This window comes from Dermacentor albipictus, chromosome 2 (assembly GCF_038994185.2).
Source record: "Dermacentor albipictus isolate Rhodes 1998 colony chromosome 2, USDA_Dalb.pri_finalv2, whole genome shotgun sequence".
Classification (NCBI taxonomy): Eukaryota; Metazoa; Arthropoda; class Arachnida; order Ixodida; family Ixodidae; genus Dermacentor; species Dermacentor albipictus.
Genome location: NC_091822.1, coordinates 90885012 through 90902094, shown reverse-complemented (window position 1 = coordinate 90902094; position 17083 = coordinate 90885012). Strand labels below are relative to the sequence as shown.

At 47.1% G+C, this 17083-nt stretch overlaps 1 protein-coding gene across 1 annotated transcript in view; it reads left to right on the top strand.

The window, feature by feature from the left end:
- The window catches only part of LOC135902770 (monocarboxylate transporter 12-like), a 70223-nt gene that overhangs the window by 41787 nt on the left and 11353 nt on the right, over nt 1-17083 (top strand). The window contains exons 4-6 of the mRNA XM_070532981.1: nt 2050-2150; nt 9392-9696; nt 16825-16968. Of these exons, the coding sequence (XP_070389082.1) occupies nt 2095-2150; nt 9392-9696; nt 16825-16968 (505 nt within the window). The 5' untranslated portion in view covers nt 2050-2094. The remainder of the gene's footprint in view (nt 1-2049; nt 2151-9391; nt 9697-16824; nt 16969-17083) is intronic.

The following is a 17083-nucleotide window of genomic DNA, read 5'->3' as shown; positions in this document are numbered from 1 at the left end:
TAGTGTTTCGCAGTTAAATTTGTGAAGGCAGTCCCCGGTACCACTTGCTAGTATTGGCGAGCTTTACGATGACTTTTTGCACAGTGCATCTGCACTGCAGTGACACCTTTCTTTCAGAACGCAGCTCTCAGGCGCCCATTCCTGGGTTAAGCGTCGGCGTCCCTTGACGTAACCGCGTGAACGCGCTCGTGGCACTGCTCGCCCGTTCGTCATCTCCTTCCCAAGCTGTCAGCGGTGCCGCTCATCATACCAGCGTTCGCATACTGCCCCTCGCTTTCGTACGACTGCGTTTATCTTCGTCGTCCTCTTCCACCGCTTACTGCGATGCCACTCATCACGGCAGCGTTCCCATGCGGTCCCTCGCTCTGCAAAAACGCTGACGGCACTGGCCCGCGGCCAGTCGGTGCGGTGATTTTGGTCTGAAGTTCTCCGCCTCAGTATATCGCGAAATGAAAACAAGTATGCAGTTGCACTTGTTGGTGGGAGCATCGTAACGTATTCGTCGGACATTTCTGGGATGGCGTTTACTGCCAAGCTAACGACGTCGCAAGACCAGTGGATGAAACAGGCGCGTATCCTTCAAGCAATCAGAGGCTTCTAAAAAGAATGAGAGCGTGCTGAGAGCTCATGGCCGCGGCTGCTACCTTAAGCGTATGCAAGTGGCATTCATGGATGTGCGCGCTTGGGGACTCGTGGTGTGAAAGCACCCGAACCCACCTACCTGAGAGCAAGTTCAGGGAGAACTGCTCAATTCGATGTACTTTCCCACATATGGTCACGTAGTAGTGACGCGAAGATTGCTGCGAGGTCCAAATGGGGAGTAACAAATTTAACTCTTTATTGGGTGAACTTGTGCCCATCAGAACAAGTAACCCGCAATCGCAATGATAGCGCCGAGCAAATTCGGTGGCAGTCAAAAATCTGATCTGTAGGTCAAGCGCATCGGCCCCAAGGGTGAATCTCCACATGACTGCGATCGGCTGTTTTTAAGCAGATGCTCTTCCGACGCTAGCACCAATGTCCGCGTCAGTTACGGCCCTAGCAGGGGGGCGATATTTTGGCAAATTGGTGGCGCACACGATTGTTTACGTTGTCATGGCCATAGGAACAGCAGACGCACGGCGCCTCCTCACACTAGCACTCTTAGTTTTTTTTTTGTTGTGAGGACCCACTGCGCTTCCTTTCCACCCTTCCCTATGCCCCGCACACATTTACTTTGGCTTTCTGTTTGCCTTTCCGCGGCTTGCCGCGGGCTCAGATCACGGCTTTGGAGTGACATTCGGTGCATGAACGCACTAGCACCGCTACCAGATTCCCCTTAGTAGTGAGAGCAAGGAACACAGTAGGCGAAACAATGAATCACGAAACTAAGTTTTTATTGGGCGAATCTTTGCCCACAGAAATAGGTTACACTCAAAGCACAACGTTAGCAGTGAACGAAGTCGGAGATTGTCGATAAACTGATCAGCGCGTCAAGCACGTTGGCTTTTATACGTGAGTAATCGAAAGTTCCGGAGTAATAGCTGGTGCCAACGGGTTTCCCAGAAAGTACTACATAATTGGCGTCTTGCATACATGCAATCAGATTAGGCAGGGCTCGGCGACAACAAATAGCGGATCGAACCACCGATAACTTTTGAGAAACTTCCGATACATGCGCTGAGCGATAACATTTGTTAGACAGTGAATTGTGGTCACCCGATAAAGATTTAAAAAGTACATGTGTCCCTATTCCGTACGCGCTGTCCCTCTACTTTCGCGCTATCCCGCCTGAGGTACGCGCTAATGCTGACGTTGCCTGACGTCAGTTGTTTCTGATGCGGAATTTCCTTGAACTAAAACCCAATAAAAGGTATTTCGGTTTAGCTTGGAAAAAAAATAATAATAAATACTTTTTAGGTTATGTTTTGGTTTTGGACAAGCATACTGTGATTTTTCTTGCATATCATTTTTCTTCTTGTTTCATTCTGACAGACTGGCTTACGCGCTTAATTTCAAAACATAACTTTCAGTTCTTGATGTTCTCATGTCATTTTTCTTAACATGAAGTGCTCTAGAACGGCGCCTGAACTTGAACCTCTGTTGGTACAAAGAATGGAAGATGCCCAGAAGAAAGATGTGACTGCGAATGGAAAACCGAGGATTGTCAAGTAAGCAGCCAGCTTGTAGAACTACCATCTTTATAACGTCTATTTTTGTCTGGAGGGAAAGGGGCTCCTCATAAAGATTGCTCTATTGGTTTCGGTAGTCTCTGGAACAAAATATGTTAATTAGTACTACAAAGCAATGTGACTTGGTTTTGTTATATATTCAGGCAACCCGCCATGGTTGCTCACTGGATACGGTGTGGGCTGCTGAGCACGAGGTCGCGGGATCGTTCCTAGCTACGGTGGCTGCATTTCGATGGGGGCAAAATGCGAAAACACCCGTGTACTTAGATTTAGGTGCACGCTAAAGAACCCCCGGTGGTCGAAATTTCCGGAGACCACCACTACGGCGTGCCTCATAATCAGAAAGTGGTTTTGGCACATAAAACCCCGTAAGTTAATTTTATATTCAGGCTTTGCATTAGGCAGTACCACTGAGTGCATGTTGTTATCTATAGTGCAGCTCCGGCGTTACAGTGAGTTGCGGAGACATCGCTCGAATATGACAGCACTGTAAATATGACTGATGTCAGATAGAGAGAGAGAGAGACAACAACAGGGAGCTAAGCCAGTACAAACCGGCTGGCTACCTTGCGCTGAGGCAAGCGCGTAATGGGAAATAAATATGATAGAAACAATCGATTTCTGCGTCATTGAGCAACTGGAGTTATTCCTGACATAACATCTTTTGGCGATCAAAGCGCTTGCTGTGCTTCATAGCTTTTTGTAAACCCATCTACCGCAACTATATATAATACAGACATGGTCAAACCGACCTGAAACCAGTGGCTGAGATTTTATAACGAGTGAGGTAATCTATCAGTGACATTCAATAGAGTGCACATTATGGAGAATTCAGATAACTCTCTTTTGCGGGTCCGCTTGGTGATGCCATTGGAAGCAGTGCATTGTTTTAAAGAGTTTTGTTAGCTTGTTGCTCAGTTTCATGCTGTTAGCGCCATTGACATCAAGAGGCGACATCCACCGACTGCCTCGGTCGCAGTTCCAACGAAGTCATTTTTCCTGCAATATTCCAACGCAGTCGCGCTGTTGTGAGTCAATTCTGATTAAGACGCCATACACATGCCTTTGTTGACATTGAGTCACCGTCATGCAGTCGATGCCATTGTCATTAGAATTCTAGCATTCGAGCTTCGCCATCAGATGCGCACCATACCACCATCTACACACCATTGCGATGTTGTCGTCAGAGTCGTCCTCATACACTCGTGATTCCATTGTCCCTCTGGCGCCATCATCATGCAGTCGTCGTTATACCATGTTCATCATTTCAAAATCATCATTGCACCATCATCATACAGTCGTCATGCATTCGCTATGACACGGTCGTAGCCACGCTCTCGCGGTCGTTTCATCATCGGCATTCTAGCTTCATATGGTTCTCGTCGCACCATCGCCGTAGTGACGCCAGCATCGTCGTCACGCTATTGTCCTCATACAATATTCGTCCTCTACTTCTTCGATATGCGGTATGCCGTCGTCGACATATCGCATTCGTCACACTATCGACGTTATACCTTCATTGTCACTTAATTCTAGTCACGTTGTGTCATTTAGTAGTAATTATGATGCCTTCGTCAAATCATGGCCGTCATACCGTCATAGTCATGCATTCAACTGACAGTGTACTATCGCGCACTTTTATTCAAGAAAACGGTGTACCAAAGGGAGGAGTGCTGAGTTGCACACTTTTTATAATCAAAATGAACTCTCTCCTCTCTGTTATACCATCCATGGCGTCTTATTCTGTCTACGTGGACGACATCAAAATCAGCTTTAAATCTTGAAACCTATCCATATGTGAACGCCAGATACAGTTGAGTGTTCATCGGCTCACGAAATGGGCAGACGAAAACGGGTTTTTATTCCGTGCAGAAAAGGCTTCCTGACTGCTGTTTTCTAGACGAAGAGGGGTACGTCCTGACCATTGCATTACGATGCGTGGGCGAAGCCTGGTAAATAGAAAAGATCAAACATTTCTGGGTGTAATCTTCGATAGTAAGCTAGCCTTCATGCAGCATACAAAAGAGTTGAAGCTGAAATGTCTAAAACTATGATTGTTTTAAAGATTTTATCTCACCAGTCGTGGGGAACAGATAGGTATTGCCTCCTATCTCTCTTTAAAAGCCTTGTGTTGTCACGCATAGACTGGATGTATTGCTTACCAGTCGGCTTCAAAGACAACACTTAAGGTACTCGATCCTATCCATTACTTAGGTATCCGCCTGGCACTTGGTGCCTTTCGTACTAGCCCTGTACAAAGTCTCTATGCAGAGTCGGATCAGTGGCCACTGGATTATCAGCGTACATATGTTGGAGTCACCTATGCAATAAGAACCATGTCGCTAAAACAGCATCCATGCAAAGCACTCATAAGTGATCAGTCCAAAAATCAGTTGTATATAAACAGGTCTTCACACGCCCCGCCGTTCCCGTTAGCAGTAGGATCTGTTGCAGAAAAACTCGGAATAATTTTCACAGATCTGCAGGAAAGCGACTATGTTGAACCCATCCCACCTTGGGAGTAATGTACACTCACCTGTGACTTGTCCTTTACAGAACTTAACAAAACGAGTTATCCAAATGCCCTCTTCCAGCAACCTTTCTTTGGCCCTTGAAGACAAGCATCAATCTATGGCATTTTTCACTGATTCTTCGATGTCTGCAGCTTCGGTATCATGTGCAGCGAATGGCCCAAACTTCTCCAACTCTAAAACCTTGCATAACCATAACAGCATCTTTACAGCGGAAGCCTACGGTATTCTGGTAACTGTTGAGTACATAGTACAGCACAAAATACAAATGTCTATAATATACACAGATTCTTTAAGCGTTGTCACAGTCCTGTCCTGTGGCAAAGCAAGCCGAAAGCCTGCATTAAACATGCTCCTTAAACACATTCACGTAGCGTATAAACAAAACCTTGCTCTTGCTGTATGCTGGGTGGCAGGCCATTCTGGGATCGCAGGCAATGAAATGGCGGACAAAAATGCTGGACAAGTGGCTCATCAGGATACCGTCGATGTAAGCTGGACACCTGATGTGGACATGAAACCTGTGGTACGAAAGGCGCTCTGTAAACATTGGCAAGCTGAATGGGACAAGCTAGTTGAAAATAAGCTGCACCTGCTTAAACCGCAGTTAACCAAATCTTTCCCGCTGAAGCTTGATAGACACAGCCAAGTCACCCTGCACGACTCAACAGGACACATTTACGCCACACACAAATAGCTCTTGACTGCAACTGACTCACCCACATGCACACGCTGCGGTGCGAACTTAATCGTCCTACATGTCCTCATTCAATGTCTTGAACTTCACTGAGAGCGAGTGGCTGGTTTTATGGAACTTTACTCAACTCATATAACTCCCCCCATCCCTCAATGTTCTTATCAGAGGATGCGTTTTTTAACTTTGAAAGAGTGTTTATCTTGCAGAAGTTAACTTTTTAGACATCATCTCATATCACCCTAACCACCAGATTGTGCCTCACAGGTGAGATACTGTCTCATGCACAAAAGTATGTCTGAGCCCTCGCACTTCTTGCGTAAGCAAGAATTGTACGCAAGGGACTCGGACAATCCACAATAATTTAACACATGTTCCTGCAACCAATGCATTTAAGGCCCTATATTTTTGTCTTAGTAATTATTTTAGAACTCATGCACTAGTATTTATAGATATATCTTACGTGTAGGCCCCTAGACAGCCTTTAAGTCATAGCCTTGAACTTACAATTCTACTAAACCAAAACATGTCCTGGCGCTCTTCAGCCTTAGATGCCCTTAGATAAAGTTCAATCATCATCATCATCCATTCCTCGTCGTACCGTCATCCTCAAGTCGTTGCGGTGGCTGCAGCCCAGTGTAGCTTCCTCATTCAATTCTCATGATGTTCTGTTCAAAACGTCGTCGTCGGCACGTCATCCTCGTCACACACCCGTAGTCACCAACTCTTCTCATGCTGTCATCGTCACGCTGCCGTCATTATACGATTGTTATCCCAATAACGTCACACCATCGGCGTCATAAAACTTTCGGCTGCGCCAGTCTATACTGCATTGCGCTCCCCTGTGTCACCTTGTGTACGCTTCATATTCAGTGTTCGTTTCGTCCCCGGTGCGTCCTGCAGTACTCAGCACAAGAAAAATGAATATACAACAACTAGCCCAATTCATGGCCCTTCCGGTCTGTTCTTAGAAAGCCGGAAAGCACTCGAGCATAAGAGAGGAGCGTAGAAGTTAAAAAGAACGCTGTAAAACGTGGTTTGCATTGACATTTCATGGAGGACGCAGTATCTTCAGACTCCGGAGCGATTCGGATAGTTCGAGTTCGAGAGGGAAAATGTCATGACGACACCACAGCTAACGCTTAAACATTCGCGTTATACACTAGTCTCTAGCGCCAGCAGCATCGACGCGATCGCTCTAGGAGAGAAGACGAGTAGAGGCGACGCCCCGGGCAGCGCGGAAACTTAGCTGGCTGGAACCACAGAAATGAAAGTTTGTTGAGTTTGGGCTCCAGTACTGGGTCATTTGTCTTTCACTAATGGGCTCTACAGCTGGTGACCGCGGACGCCTGAATCAACGCTCAATATTTTCCTGGTAATAAAGCGCCACACAAAACGGAAGTGCAGCCATGTCGAACACCGACGACGAATGTCAACAAGCCTCGACTAACCTAGAAGCCGCTGAGCGTGCTTCAACCACTGCAGTTGTCTGGAACGTCATCCGCTTGACAGAATTTTGGGAGTGGAACCCGACGGCGTGGTTCATCGAAGCAGAGGCCCGCTTCGAACTCTCGCGTATAACGTCACACACCCGCCAGTATCTCCTTGTGGTCAATACGTTTCCTGCGGCCCTTACCGATGATATTGCCGATCTTCTGCTTTCGTTCGCATCACCCCCTCAGCGTCGGCTTACGATGCAATCAAGGCCGTTAGACTGAATCGTACGGCTGCGCCGGGACGCTCACGAATACAACAGCTACTCGTTGGAACAGCTGGGCAATTAAGGTCCAAACCAGTTACTGCGTTGAATGCTAAACCTTCTCGGCTCACGCGATTCCACCGCGGGCAATGTCCTCCTACGTGAGCTACATCAGCGCATGCCCACCGAAGTCCAGATGGTGCTGGCCACTGCTTCAACCTACGATCTGTCAGAGCTCGCTAATTGGCCGACAAGGCGATGCAAGAAGCCAATCTCCTTCCACTTGTTGCAGCTGTTATGCCGACGTCAGCGTCGTGCACTGCGCGTTCCTCACCTCCCAACCGGCCAGAGACAGCATCGACAACATTCCCCATCATTGAGTTGTAAGATAGACTGGACGAGCTCCTGGTTACTACCACTCGTAGGAACGTTTTTCCTCGTTCCCGTCGTCTTCGCCGATTTTCATCTCGTCAAAGTGGTCTGTCCAGCGAGCGCGCCAGTGCTACAGTGCAGCATATCAGCCAGCCATTTGCTGGTATCACCACCATTTCTGTGCTGCCTTCTTCCTTGGTCTTGGTAGGGCGACCACCCGGCCCATCGCTAACGGCAACAAGTGGTCACACCACCAACTCATGTCGCCTCTGCTGCGTCATCGATAAGGCCATTGGATAACGCTTACTGATCGACACGGGTGTACAGGTCAGCTTTCAACCTGCTACATGAGCTGAACACAAAGCTGCTCCGATTCTGTACTTGCAAGCCATGAGGGGAAATAGAATGCCGGTATTTCGACAACGCTCACTCACCGCTAACCTCGTCCTGCGAAGGGTGTTCCGATCATTGTTCATGGCTGCCGACATCAGCTATGCCATTATCGGTGCTCATTTCCTCAGCGACCATGGTCTCATTGTACGTCAAACGACAGCGTCTCCTGGACGCGGCAACCTCTCTCTCTCTGTGCAAGGCATTGTTGCACCTGAAACCACAGATTCAGCGCTCTCTTGGGATACGGTTTCCAATGGACCCTTTGAGGCTTTGTTACGAGAAATTCCCGAACTGGTCCCCAACCTTCGCAGAGTGGAACGCTTTCAGCTTTTTTTTTTTGTCCTTTCCCAGCTAAGGAGAGAGCGCCTCGCTGTCGTCTCAGAGAGCCGCGATTGTTAAGCGACATGAATGTCCTTCATGTAGCCGCAGGTGCTAAGCAAAGCTCTGTTAAAACTGTTTATTTTACCACCTCCGGGATCAGTCCAGGTCATCATGGAATAATTTGCAAACTCGATTTGTCCAAATTAAAAACAAACAAAAAAATAAACACCCGTCACATTTGTTATGGGGCTGGGCTTCTAATCACGAGGTCGCGGGATTGAATCCCGACCACGGCGGCCACATTTCGATGGGGGCGAAAAGCGAAAACACCCGTGCACTTAGATTTAGGTGCCCGTTAAAGAACTCCAGGTGGTCCAAATTTCCGGGGTATCCCACTACGGCGCGCCTCATAATGAGTTCGTGGTTTTGGCACGTAAAACCACATAACTTAAAAAGTAAGAAAACTGTCGTCATGCCACTTCCGTGATGCTGTTACTGGTTTGCAGTGTCTTCACAATAAAGTTGGTGACACACTGCCTATTTCTCGACTTATATAGATACCTTGGTCCATATGGTACCTCATTGAACAAACCAAAACGATGCTGTATAGCCGTCTATGTGGAAAATCATTCGCATACCATTAGTTGGTACATTGCGCTGGATCTGCACAATCTTTTTTGCTTATGTCGAGTGCAACGTTAAGGAGTGCTTCCTAAATAGGATTGATATCACTTTTGAACGTCTACCATACAGTCCTGTAGACGGTGTATCGCATATGAGCTGTTAAATTTGGTCTGCAAGCTCCTTCCATAGTTATTCGTATCTGGTTATCAAGCAAACGGGGACCACGAATGTTTCTTTGGACAGTGGACGTCCTCGTACTCTAATGTGAACTGATGCGGCCCAATAGTTTGGAACAGTATTGCTGAAATTGGGAGTGGGCTTATCTTGCTAAATCCTACTCAACCTTTTACAGGAATTGTATGCCTGTTTCGGTGATGAAAGAAGGTGTGAGGACATTACCGAAATATAATTATACAAAAATGCGTAGTGTCTCTCACAAGAATGCTGTCGAGTTGTTCATCGCTTTTTTCGCAATATATTTGAAAAATGTTTTGTGCATTTTAGCGATATTTTATGTAGGTTAAAGCCGCGAACGCTATTTCGTTCACACGATTGCTTACTCATTCCTTTCTTCCTTAACCTCTAGGGTAGACCTGTATGAAGAACCCAGCGAAGCTACGGGCGAAGGTTTCTGCAGAGCCCCCAGATTGAGTTTCGTGGAGTGCAGCTGTCCTGATGCTAATGTTCTCGGAAAGAAGAAGAAAGGCGAAGCAGCTGGCATAGACAAGTGCTGGTGGGTGGTAGCACTTGCTTTCGTCATGACCACCATGGAGTCCTCGACTAGCCGCTGCTCGGGTTTTCTATACGTGGGCATCATAGAGCAGATGCGTGTGGAGCGTGGCCTTGCATCGTGGCCCGTGAACCTCATAACTTCGGTGAACGACTTCGGAGGTAAGCTCACGTTGCTTGGTTTGATAGGAATGCTGGCAATAGGGAATTCCACAGAGACTGCAGGGATTATCTGCTAAGGGTTAATGACAAGTTCAAACGACAGTACGGAAGCTTTAGAAAAAACAAACTCAAGTTTAAGTTACAGGACACTTTTCAAAGTTCGAGTCGAGGTAACCGGCGTACAGTAAATTACATCACTGAACAATAGCATGGATCTGTGGCAACACGAAGCCGTAGGCACAGTCACAAGGCACTCATCAAAACGCAGCCCAGGGGCCCTGCCTACGGCTACCGACAACACTAAGCAATGCCACAGAACACTAGCACAAGGACCTGAAGGTCACATTATAAGTCATTCTTCTAAATGACAACAGAGCCGCCCGTCCTATGGTTACCGAAACCACAAGCGATAGTATAGGGTTTTAGCAACCAGGAATACAAGGCTAGTGATACCAAACTCTTGAAAGGGAGAATTGAGGTACCTTGATTATGGTTCGCAACAACAGCAAACGATAATAAAGGAAGACGCGTTTTTCTTTCAAAATTATGCCAACAGCTACTCTTTCTTTTACGGCGAAGCTATATACTTGTTCGTCCGTCCATCTGCCTCCTGCACTGCAAAAACTCCTCCGCCGGGCTCAGCAAAAAGAGACCAAAGGTCATGTTGCAGGATACTCTTCAAAGTTGTTGCCGAGGCGCCCTGCTTACCGACAATACCAAATACAGTGAAAGCTCGTTAATTCGAACTTAAATAATTCGAATTTATGGATAATTCGAACTGTACGATTTGGTCCGGCCAAGCTCCACAGAAATCTATGTATAAAAAAAGTCCGTTAATTCGAACGCGAGAAGGTTCCCTCACGGATAATTTGAACTACGCTTGCCTGGCACACAGCCAGAGAAACGCGCCTACTGCCTACACACAACGCTGTATTGCCTCCAAAACGGAGAGAACGGCGAGAGAAGGCAAAATCGGAAAATAATCTTACCGACGAGGGGTCAGCCAAAAGGCAGCGGCGGCTGCCGCCTCTCCGTTCTACGTAACCTCCGAGACTTCTTGCCCGTTGCGAATCTCGGAGGCTTTGTAAATCTTGTACAGCTGCTATAATGTTGTGCGGAGATGTCACAGCAAGTGCCAAAATACAGCGAATCAAGTACGTCGCAGCTGCGCTTGCAATCAAGAACCAACGAATCAGGACCTTCGCCACCTTCACATGTTCAGCGTCTTTGTCTCGGCAGTTTTCATCGGTTGTGCACCTTTGTTTTCAGCTTAGGAGGTATCGGCCGTCGCGATTCATTGTGATGGTGTTAAGCCTCGGCTAACGTTCATTTCGGTGGACATCGGTGGTGTGGCACAGGCGGACCCAGAGCTTCGACTTGAAGATGGCGTGTGCCCGCGGCACAGGCCATCACTTTCTAACACGCCAAATTTCTTACATGCCCTACTGCTTCCAAATCGCAGTGCGCTGTTGCTCTCCTTCAATTTCATTAGTTCAAACTTTCGTTAATTCGAACTGAAGCGGCTTCCCCTTGCGGTTCGAATTAACGAGCTTTTACTGTAATAGTATATACTTTGAGTGATAAGTTACCCAAGGTAAGTAATAAATGACCCAAGGTTTGTTTTCTGGCTTACTATATGATTAATGAAAATTGGGCTTCTCGGTTAACCCCATTTTTGTCGTTCATTACATAGCGAGGGTCTCGAATTCCGCTAAACTGATGCCTTCGGGTAGCACGTGAGGCTTTATGGACCAGTTGTGTTCACTCGAAAAGATTGCGTGATCATGACACCTGCGGCAGAAAGAATGTTCCACATCCGCCGCGAAGGTTTGTGAGTGGTGGCGCTGCTAACACTCCCAGGGTAAGTTGTAGTAGCAACACATAAATACCCCAGAAAGTGGATGGAAAGACGGTGCCGGTTGTGGCTCAATTGGTAGAGCATCGCACGCGTAATGCGAAGACGTGGAATCGTTCCCCTCCTGCGGCAAGATGTTTTTTCATCTACTTTCAATTCCATTCCTTTATAATTTTTAATTGCATTTAGTAAGTGCAAGTAATTTCCCCTGTGTCGTCCTTGCGTCTTTGTTGGCGTCTTATGATATGATTACTAATAATCAGGCGCCTCGGTTAACCACAGGACGTTCCTTAAAGGGGCAGCTGAGGTGCCCTGCTTAAATTTACCTAATAAAGGAAACGACATAGTATTCAATTTCGGAAACAAGAGCCCAATGTAACTACGTTACAGGGCGCTCTTCAAGGGGCTGCACAGGGGTGATCCTTCGGGTTACGGACAACGCCAAACCTTAAGTGTCTTCGGGATAAGGGGGGAATGCCAATAGTGCTCTGCCTTGGTACACTAATCCCTGCGGTTGGTGCACGCCTGCCACTCAACCGCAGTCCGGTAGAAGCTAGACGAAACAACAGTGGGAACCACGTGTACACACGAAAGCATTTATTATCATTGGAACTAGCAGAGCAGGCTAGCTAGCTATAGTTGACATCACTGAGGGTTCCCTCGAAGAGAATAACGTGCTAAGTAAAGGAGGCCTTCTGAGTTACCAGCTGGGGGGAATACCGGTTGTCTCGACGATTGTAGCGGAAAGAAAGTGGCAGTTTTGCCCAAAAGGCGAAGCATCGATTGTGATTTGCAAATTATTGTACAACTTTACGAAGAAGTGATAATACATTTCTCGGCCGTATAAACTTGTAAGCATAACCATACTAACTAATTTAACAAGCATGGCGTAGCACGCGCACAAGCAAACATGAACACATCTAACTCGATGACCGAGGAAGCTCGCTGTCGAAACGCTGGAGTGAGGAAGTGCGGCGGCAGCAACGCGCAAATTGACCTTCTTGCTGCGTCTCGCATCAATGCGAACTAACCCGCGAAAACGAAGCACGCGGCTCACTCCGTGCCCTTCGCAGATGGCTTGCAAGAGACAGTGGCCCGGGCAGGCCCGCGAGGCGGCCCAGGCCGCGTGGAGTAAAACGCGCGCCCCTCTCCGCCTTCTCCCCGAAGCCCTGCGCGTGAAGGAAGACGGCGCGCTACCTACTCACTTTCCTCGTTTGCGTGAGCGTGATTGACCGTGATCGCTGGCTCACCCTCGTACGATTTCACTCGCATATGCTGCATACGGCGTACGGCGGCAATTTTGTCGCCTTTGTTCTTTACACGTAACCTCACGGTGAAGCGAACGGTGACCGCAGAAATGCTACAGGGGTGCCCATATAATTGCTATCGAGCTTGAAAGGAATAAACCAACCCACGTGGGGTTAAATGCGAGCGGCGCCGGTGACCACCACACTCGTCCATTGCTCGTGACCAAAGAGACTTGGGTGACGTCAGAGGGATCTCAGGTGACAAACCAAGTGGAGCTGATAGAGCTTGCGATTCGCATGTGCCGCACGCGGAAGGAAGGTTTTTCCTCTCTCTGACCTGCCTGGCGCGCGTTCCCCAGACGCGACGTTAGCTGAGACTCGAGGATCGCCACGAGTGGAAAGTGAGCAACAAGGGAGCAAATGTTAGGCTACCGTGCATTCTACAAGGGGACAGCTGAGGCGTCCTACTAAGTATTAGCGAGACAAAGAAATCATAATATTGAGTTTGACCAAGAAGGAATTCAAGGTTAGTCTGCGCTGCTCTCCACTCGTACCAAATAACGGAACAAGAGTACAAACGAGCGCATACATTGTTGGGGTTTTATAGAATGTACTAAGCAGCTTAAAAACGGTATATGTATAGTACCTTCTATATTATTGAGCATACAGTTTAGCTTCGGCTTCGTGTCAGCCAAGAAAGGGTGGAGCATATGTCCATGTCTGATAGACGGCATGGATGTGGCGTCTAGATTTATTCCCAGCAAATGCATTGGGCACGCGCACGTGCACTAATGACATGTTTCACGTGTCAATCTCGTTTCCTACTATGCTAATGAACACAATTTCCTCATTTTGCGCAATAACCATTCTAAGAAAATGTCACTGAACAAGTGTTTACTCTGACGCTGTCTTTTCTTTCTTTCTTTCCCTTAATTTACGAAACGAGGCCAAGGTAATTTATTTTATCTGCAGATACATTTCGCCGTCTTGAGCGTAGCAGGATAGGTATAAAAAATCTGCATATAACATTTAAAAATGAATTAAACGTCCAGAGAACAGATGTCAGAATATACAGGACAACATATATGTTTGTCTCACTATGACAAGTGTAAGGACCGACACATACGCATCGTATGGAGGCGTCTCGCGCACATTATTATTTTCGTTGGGATAGTTTCTAGGACATTTGATGATGGCTGGCACGATGTTTACGAAACTAGTATATCATAAAATACATTTAACAGTGTCTTCAAATGTTCCAGTGGCAATGGAACGGAAGCACAATTTTAAACAGTTTCAATATTTTATCACTCGTGGAAACAAATCTGATAACCGCATGCACGAAGCAGTGCGCGGGAAATTGCCAACAGGCAATGATTGCTTTATCTGATGTTTCTAGATAAGTTGAAAGCAATATAGAGTATTCCCTCTATATTGGCTATGCAAATAAATTTAGGTGTTTATTTCCGGTTGTTATGCAGTGTTAACAACGAAATTAAATCAAGCATCTCAAACACAGCTTCCTTGAGAGAATACCATGTTAAAGTGGGCCTTGAGGCTTTCATTGGTTTGTTTGGTTCTCAGGTAAGTAATTTGTTCTGGCTTCGAACGAATCCATTATGCCAGAGGTGTATTCGTATCTAATGTAGATCAAAATTGAGTACGTGCATTGCTTAAATGGTAGACCGGATAGCTTTATATTGACACAAAAGAACGAAAACTTTTTTTTAGATGGCAATTATAGGGACATTCTAGGTAAATCTCTGCTGTCCCCGTCGGTGTCATGATCCGCATAAACATGAAGCAAGGAACAAAATTACAAGGGAGCATCACATGTGCAGTATCGCCCCTGAAGCCGTCCAACCGAGGGGCCTAGCGTCTGGGACGACAACGCAGTGAGGTTGGCGGAGATGCTCCTTCCATGTGAGAGGGTCTGGCCAAAGAGGCGTTTATTCGGCTTCAAAAGCATTTCAAGGGCAGGTTATATCATGCAATTTGCTATTACACAGATGGCGCGATCGCACTTGATCGGTAGTGCACAGGTGGTGTGACCACACCTGCTTGGCCCATTGAATTCATAGAGATGCAGAGACATGAAGGCCGTGGTTCCATCATGCGGACATTGCGGTTAACAGTGTACCGAGAGCTACTTATGACACCACACAGGCCAAAGCGACACAAAAACGTGATTCCCGCGGCAAGTCAACGTGCTCTGACTCCGCCCCTCGCGCTACCCAGGACCACGTGCGCGTGGCCTCTTGTGTAGGTATCGGCCCATATGAGTGTCGGGCTATTTGAGATCGTATGGTACGTGGTAACTATTGGCGCCTGCCGTCGCTGGCATGGCTGTACGTAGGAAGTAACGGGTGCTATGGTGCCGTGCGCGTCGTTCTTCGCTTGAAATGCGTTGCCTTGAAACGAGGAGAAAGGCGGGGGGGGGGGGGGGAGTGAACCATAACGTACGAAGTTTCGAACAGTCACTTGCATTTACCACCGCGGTTATAGGAGCTGCCAGCGCTCTCGCCCCGAAACCATCTCCACAACGCCCCAGCATGGTCTATTGTTCCCGCGTTTCCCACGAACTCGAGCACTCGCTTAAATTTAATCAAATGAGCTGTTGCGCACAGAACACTGCGATGCGCGTTTTAATGATGAATTTCGTTTCTCTGTCTTGCACCTGGAAAGAGAGGCGATGTCTTGAGGCGCACTTTTTTGTAGCGCTTTAGGTTAGTAAAAGGTATTGCCCGGGGTCTTTCCTTCGAAAGAAATATGCGTAAAGCATCAGCGTGCACTCTGAACGCCGAACTTCAGAATTACATGCACTAATTTGTAAGATCTTGTGGTACGATGACGTTACGCCCTATGTTCCTGCCTTTTAGCGCTACCATCAGTTTTAACGAACCGGTTACTAGATGCCTTCGTTCGCTACAGATTTAGCATCTGTCTGCTGCTTAAGCAGCGAGCCACGCTTACGTGGCGTGTGGTGGATAGACGCATTCTGACTGACATAAAACAGACTCGACTGCTTCACATGCTCGACCCTTCATTAACCTAGACGTGCGTTTGTCAATCCTTTATTTGCGCGCCTATCCAAAATTCCCGCAGCAGACCCAAACAAAGCGAGCAGATTATAATTTACCGGTTGTCTATCACGTGACTAGTGAGCGAGTGAGTGAGTGAGTAAGCGAATAAACTTTTATTGGGTCCAGCAAAACGCGATAAAACGAGTACCCGCCTAATGCCACGTCGGCACTGGCAGGTCTAGCCTGCGAGCTCGATATCAAGTTAAGGACCACACAAAGAGCGATAGAAGGAAACATCTGGGGCGTGAATTTAAGACGCAGGGAGAGTGCTGTGGATTAGAGGGCAAACAGGGATGGCCGTAGTTGGCTATAAAAGAATGAAATGGAACTGAGCATGCCACCAAAGGAAGCAAAGCGCAGTTAAGGACAGCAGAGCATTAGGGTGAGTTATGAAACTAGGAAATTTGCAGTTACAAGTATGAGTCGGGTAGCACAAGACAGTGGTAATTGCAGATTGGGTGGACTGGCCATCGTCCTGCACTGGTGATAAAAATAGGCTGCTGCGGATGATAATATTATACATATGTGAAGGGTGCAGATAGATTTTAGCGACGATATCTACAGAAGCCTGAACAAAAACTAGAACTGCTTAAACCAGCTACTATGCATGAAAATCCGACAACTGTTCGTCACTCACAACCACAGCAGCGAGGCCTTCATCGAATGAAAGGTTCCCACAGAACTTGTTTAAGTATTGCATTAAAAAGAGCGATTTTACGTCATAGTATTCAGCTTAAGCAGAAGTCAACTTGGCATGCGACAGAGTACCCTAGGCTGAAATATTATTCTGATCGTTTCGGCACTTCTTTCTGTCTTGCCTAATTTGTTTTACATGTCTAGTTTAGCGTGCAGGAAATGGGTCGTGTTTTATTGTTTGCCGATTTAACTGATATTTGTGCCGTGAAAAGTTAATTGACGCGGATATGTCACCACTCGTTTGCAGGTCTCGTGTCCGGTCCACTGAGCGAACATTTCAGCACTGTTCCAGTGATGGCAGTAGGATCCGTGTTGGCGTCTACAGGCGTTATAGCATCGGCTTTCGCTCCGGATGTCACGTGGCTTTCCATCACTCTCGGCGTAGTACACGGTGCGTTATTTGTCTTTGGAACTAACCTGATTGGTTCACAGAATCTGATTGGTTCGCTTGAAGCCGAGTGATACCTTTGGCATCGAAATCATAGTAACCCAACACACTGTAGCGT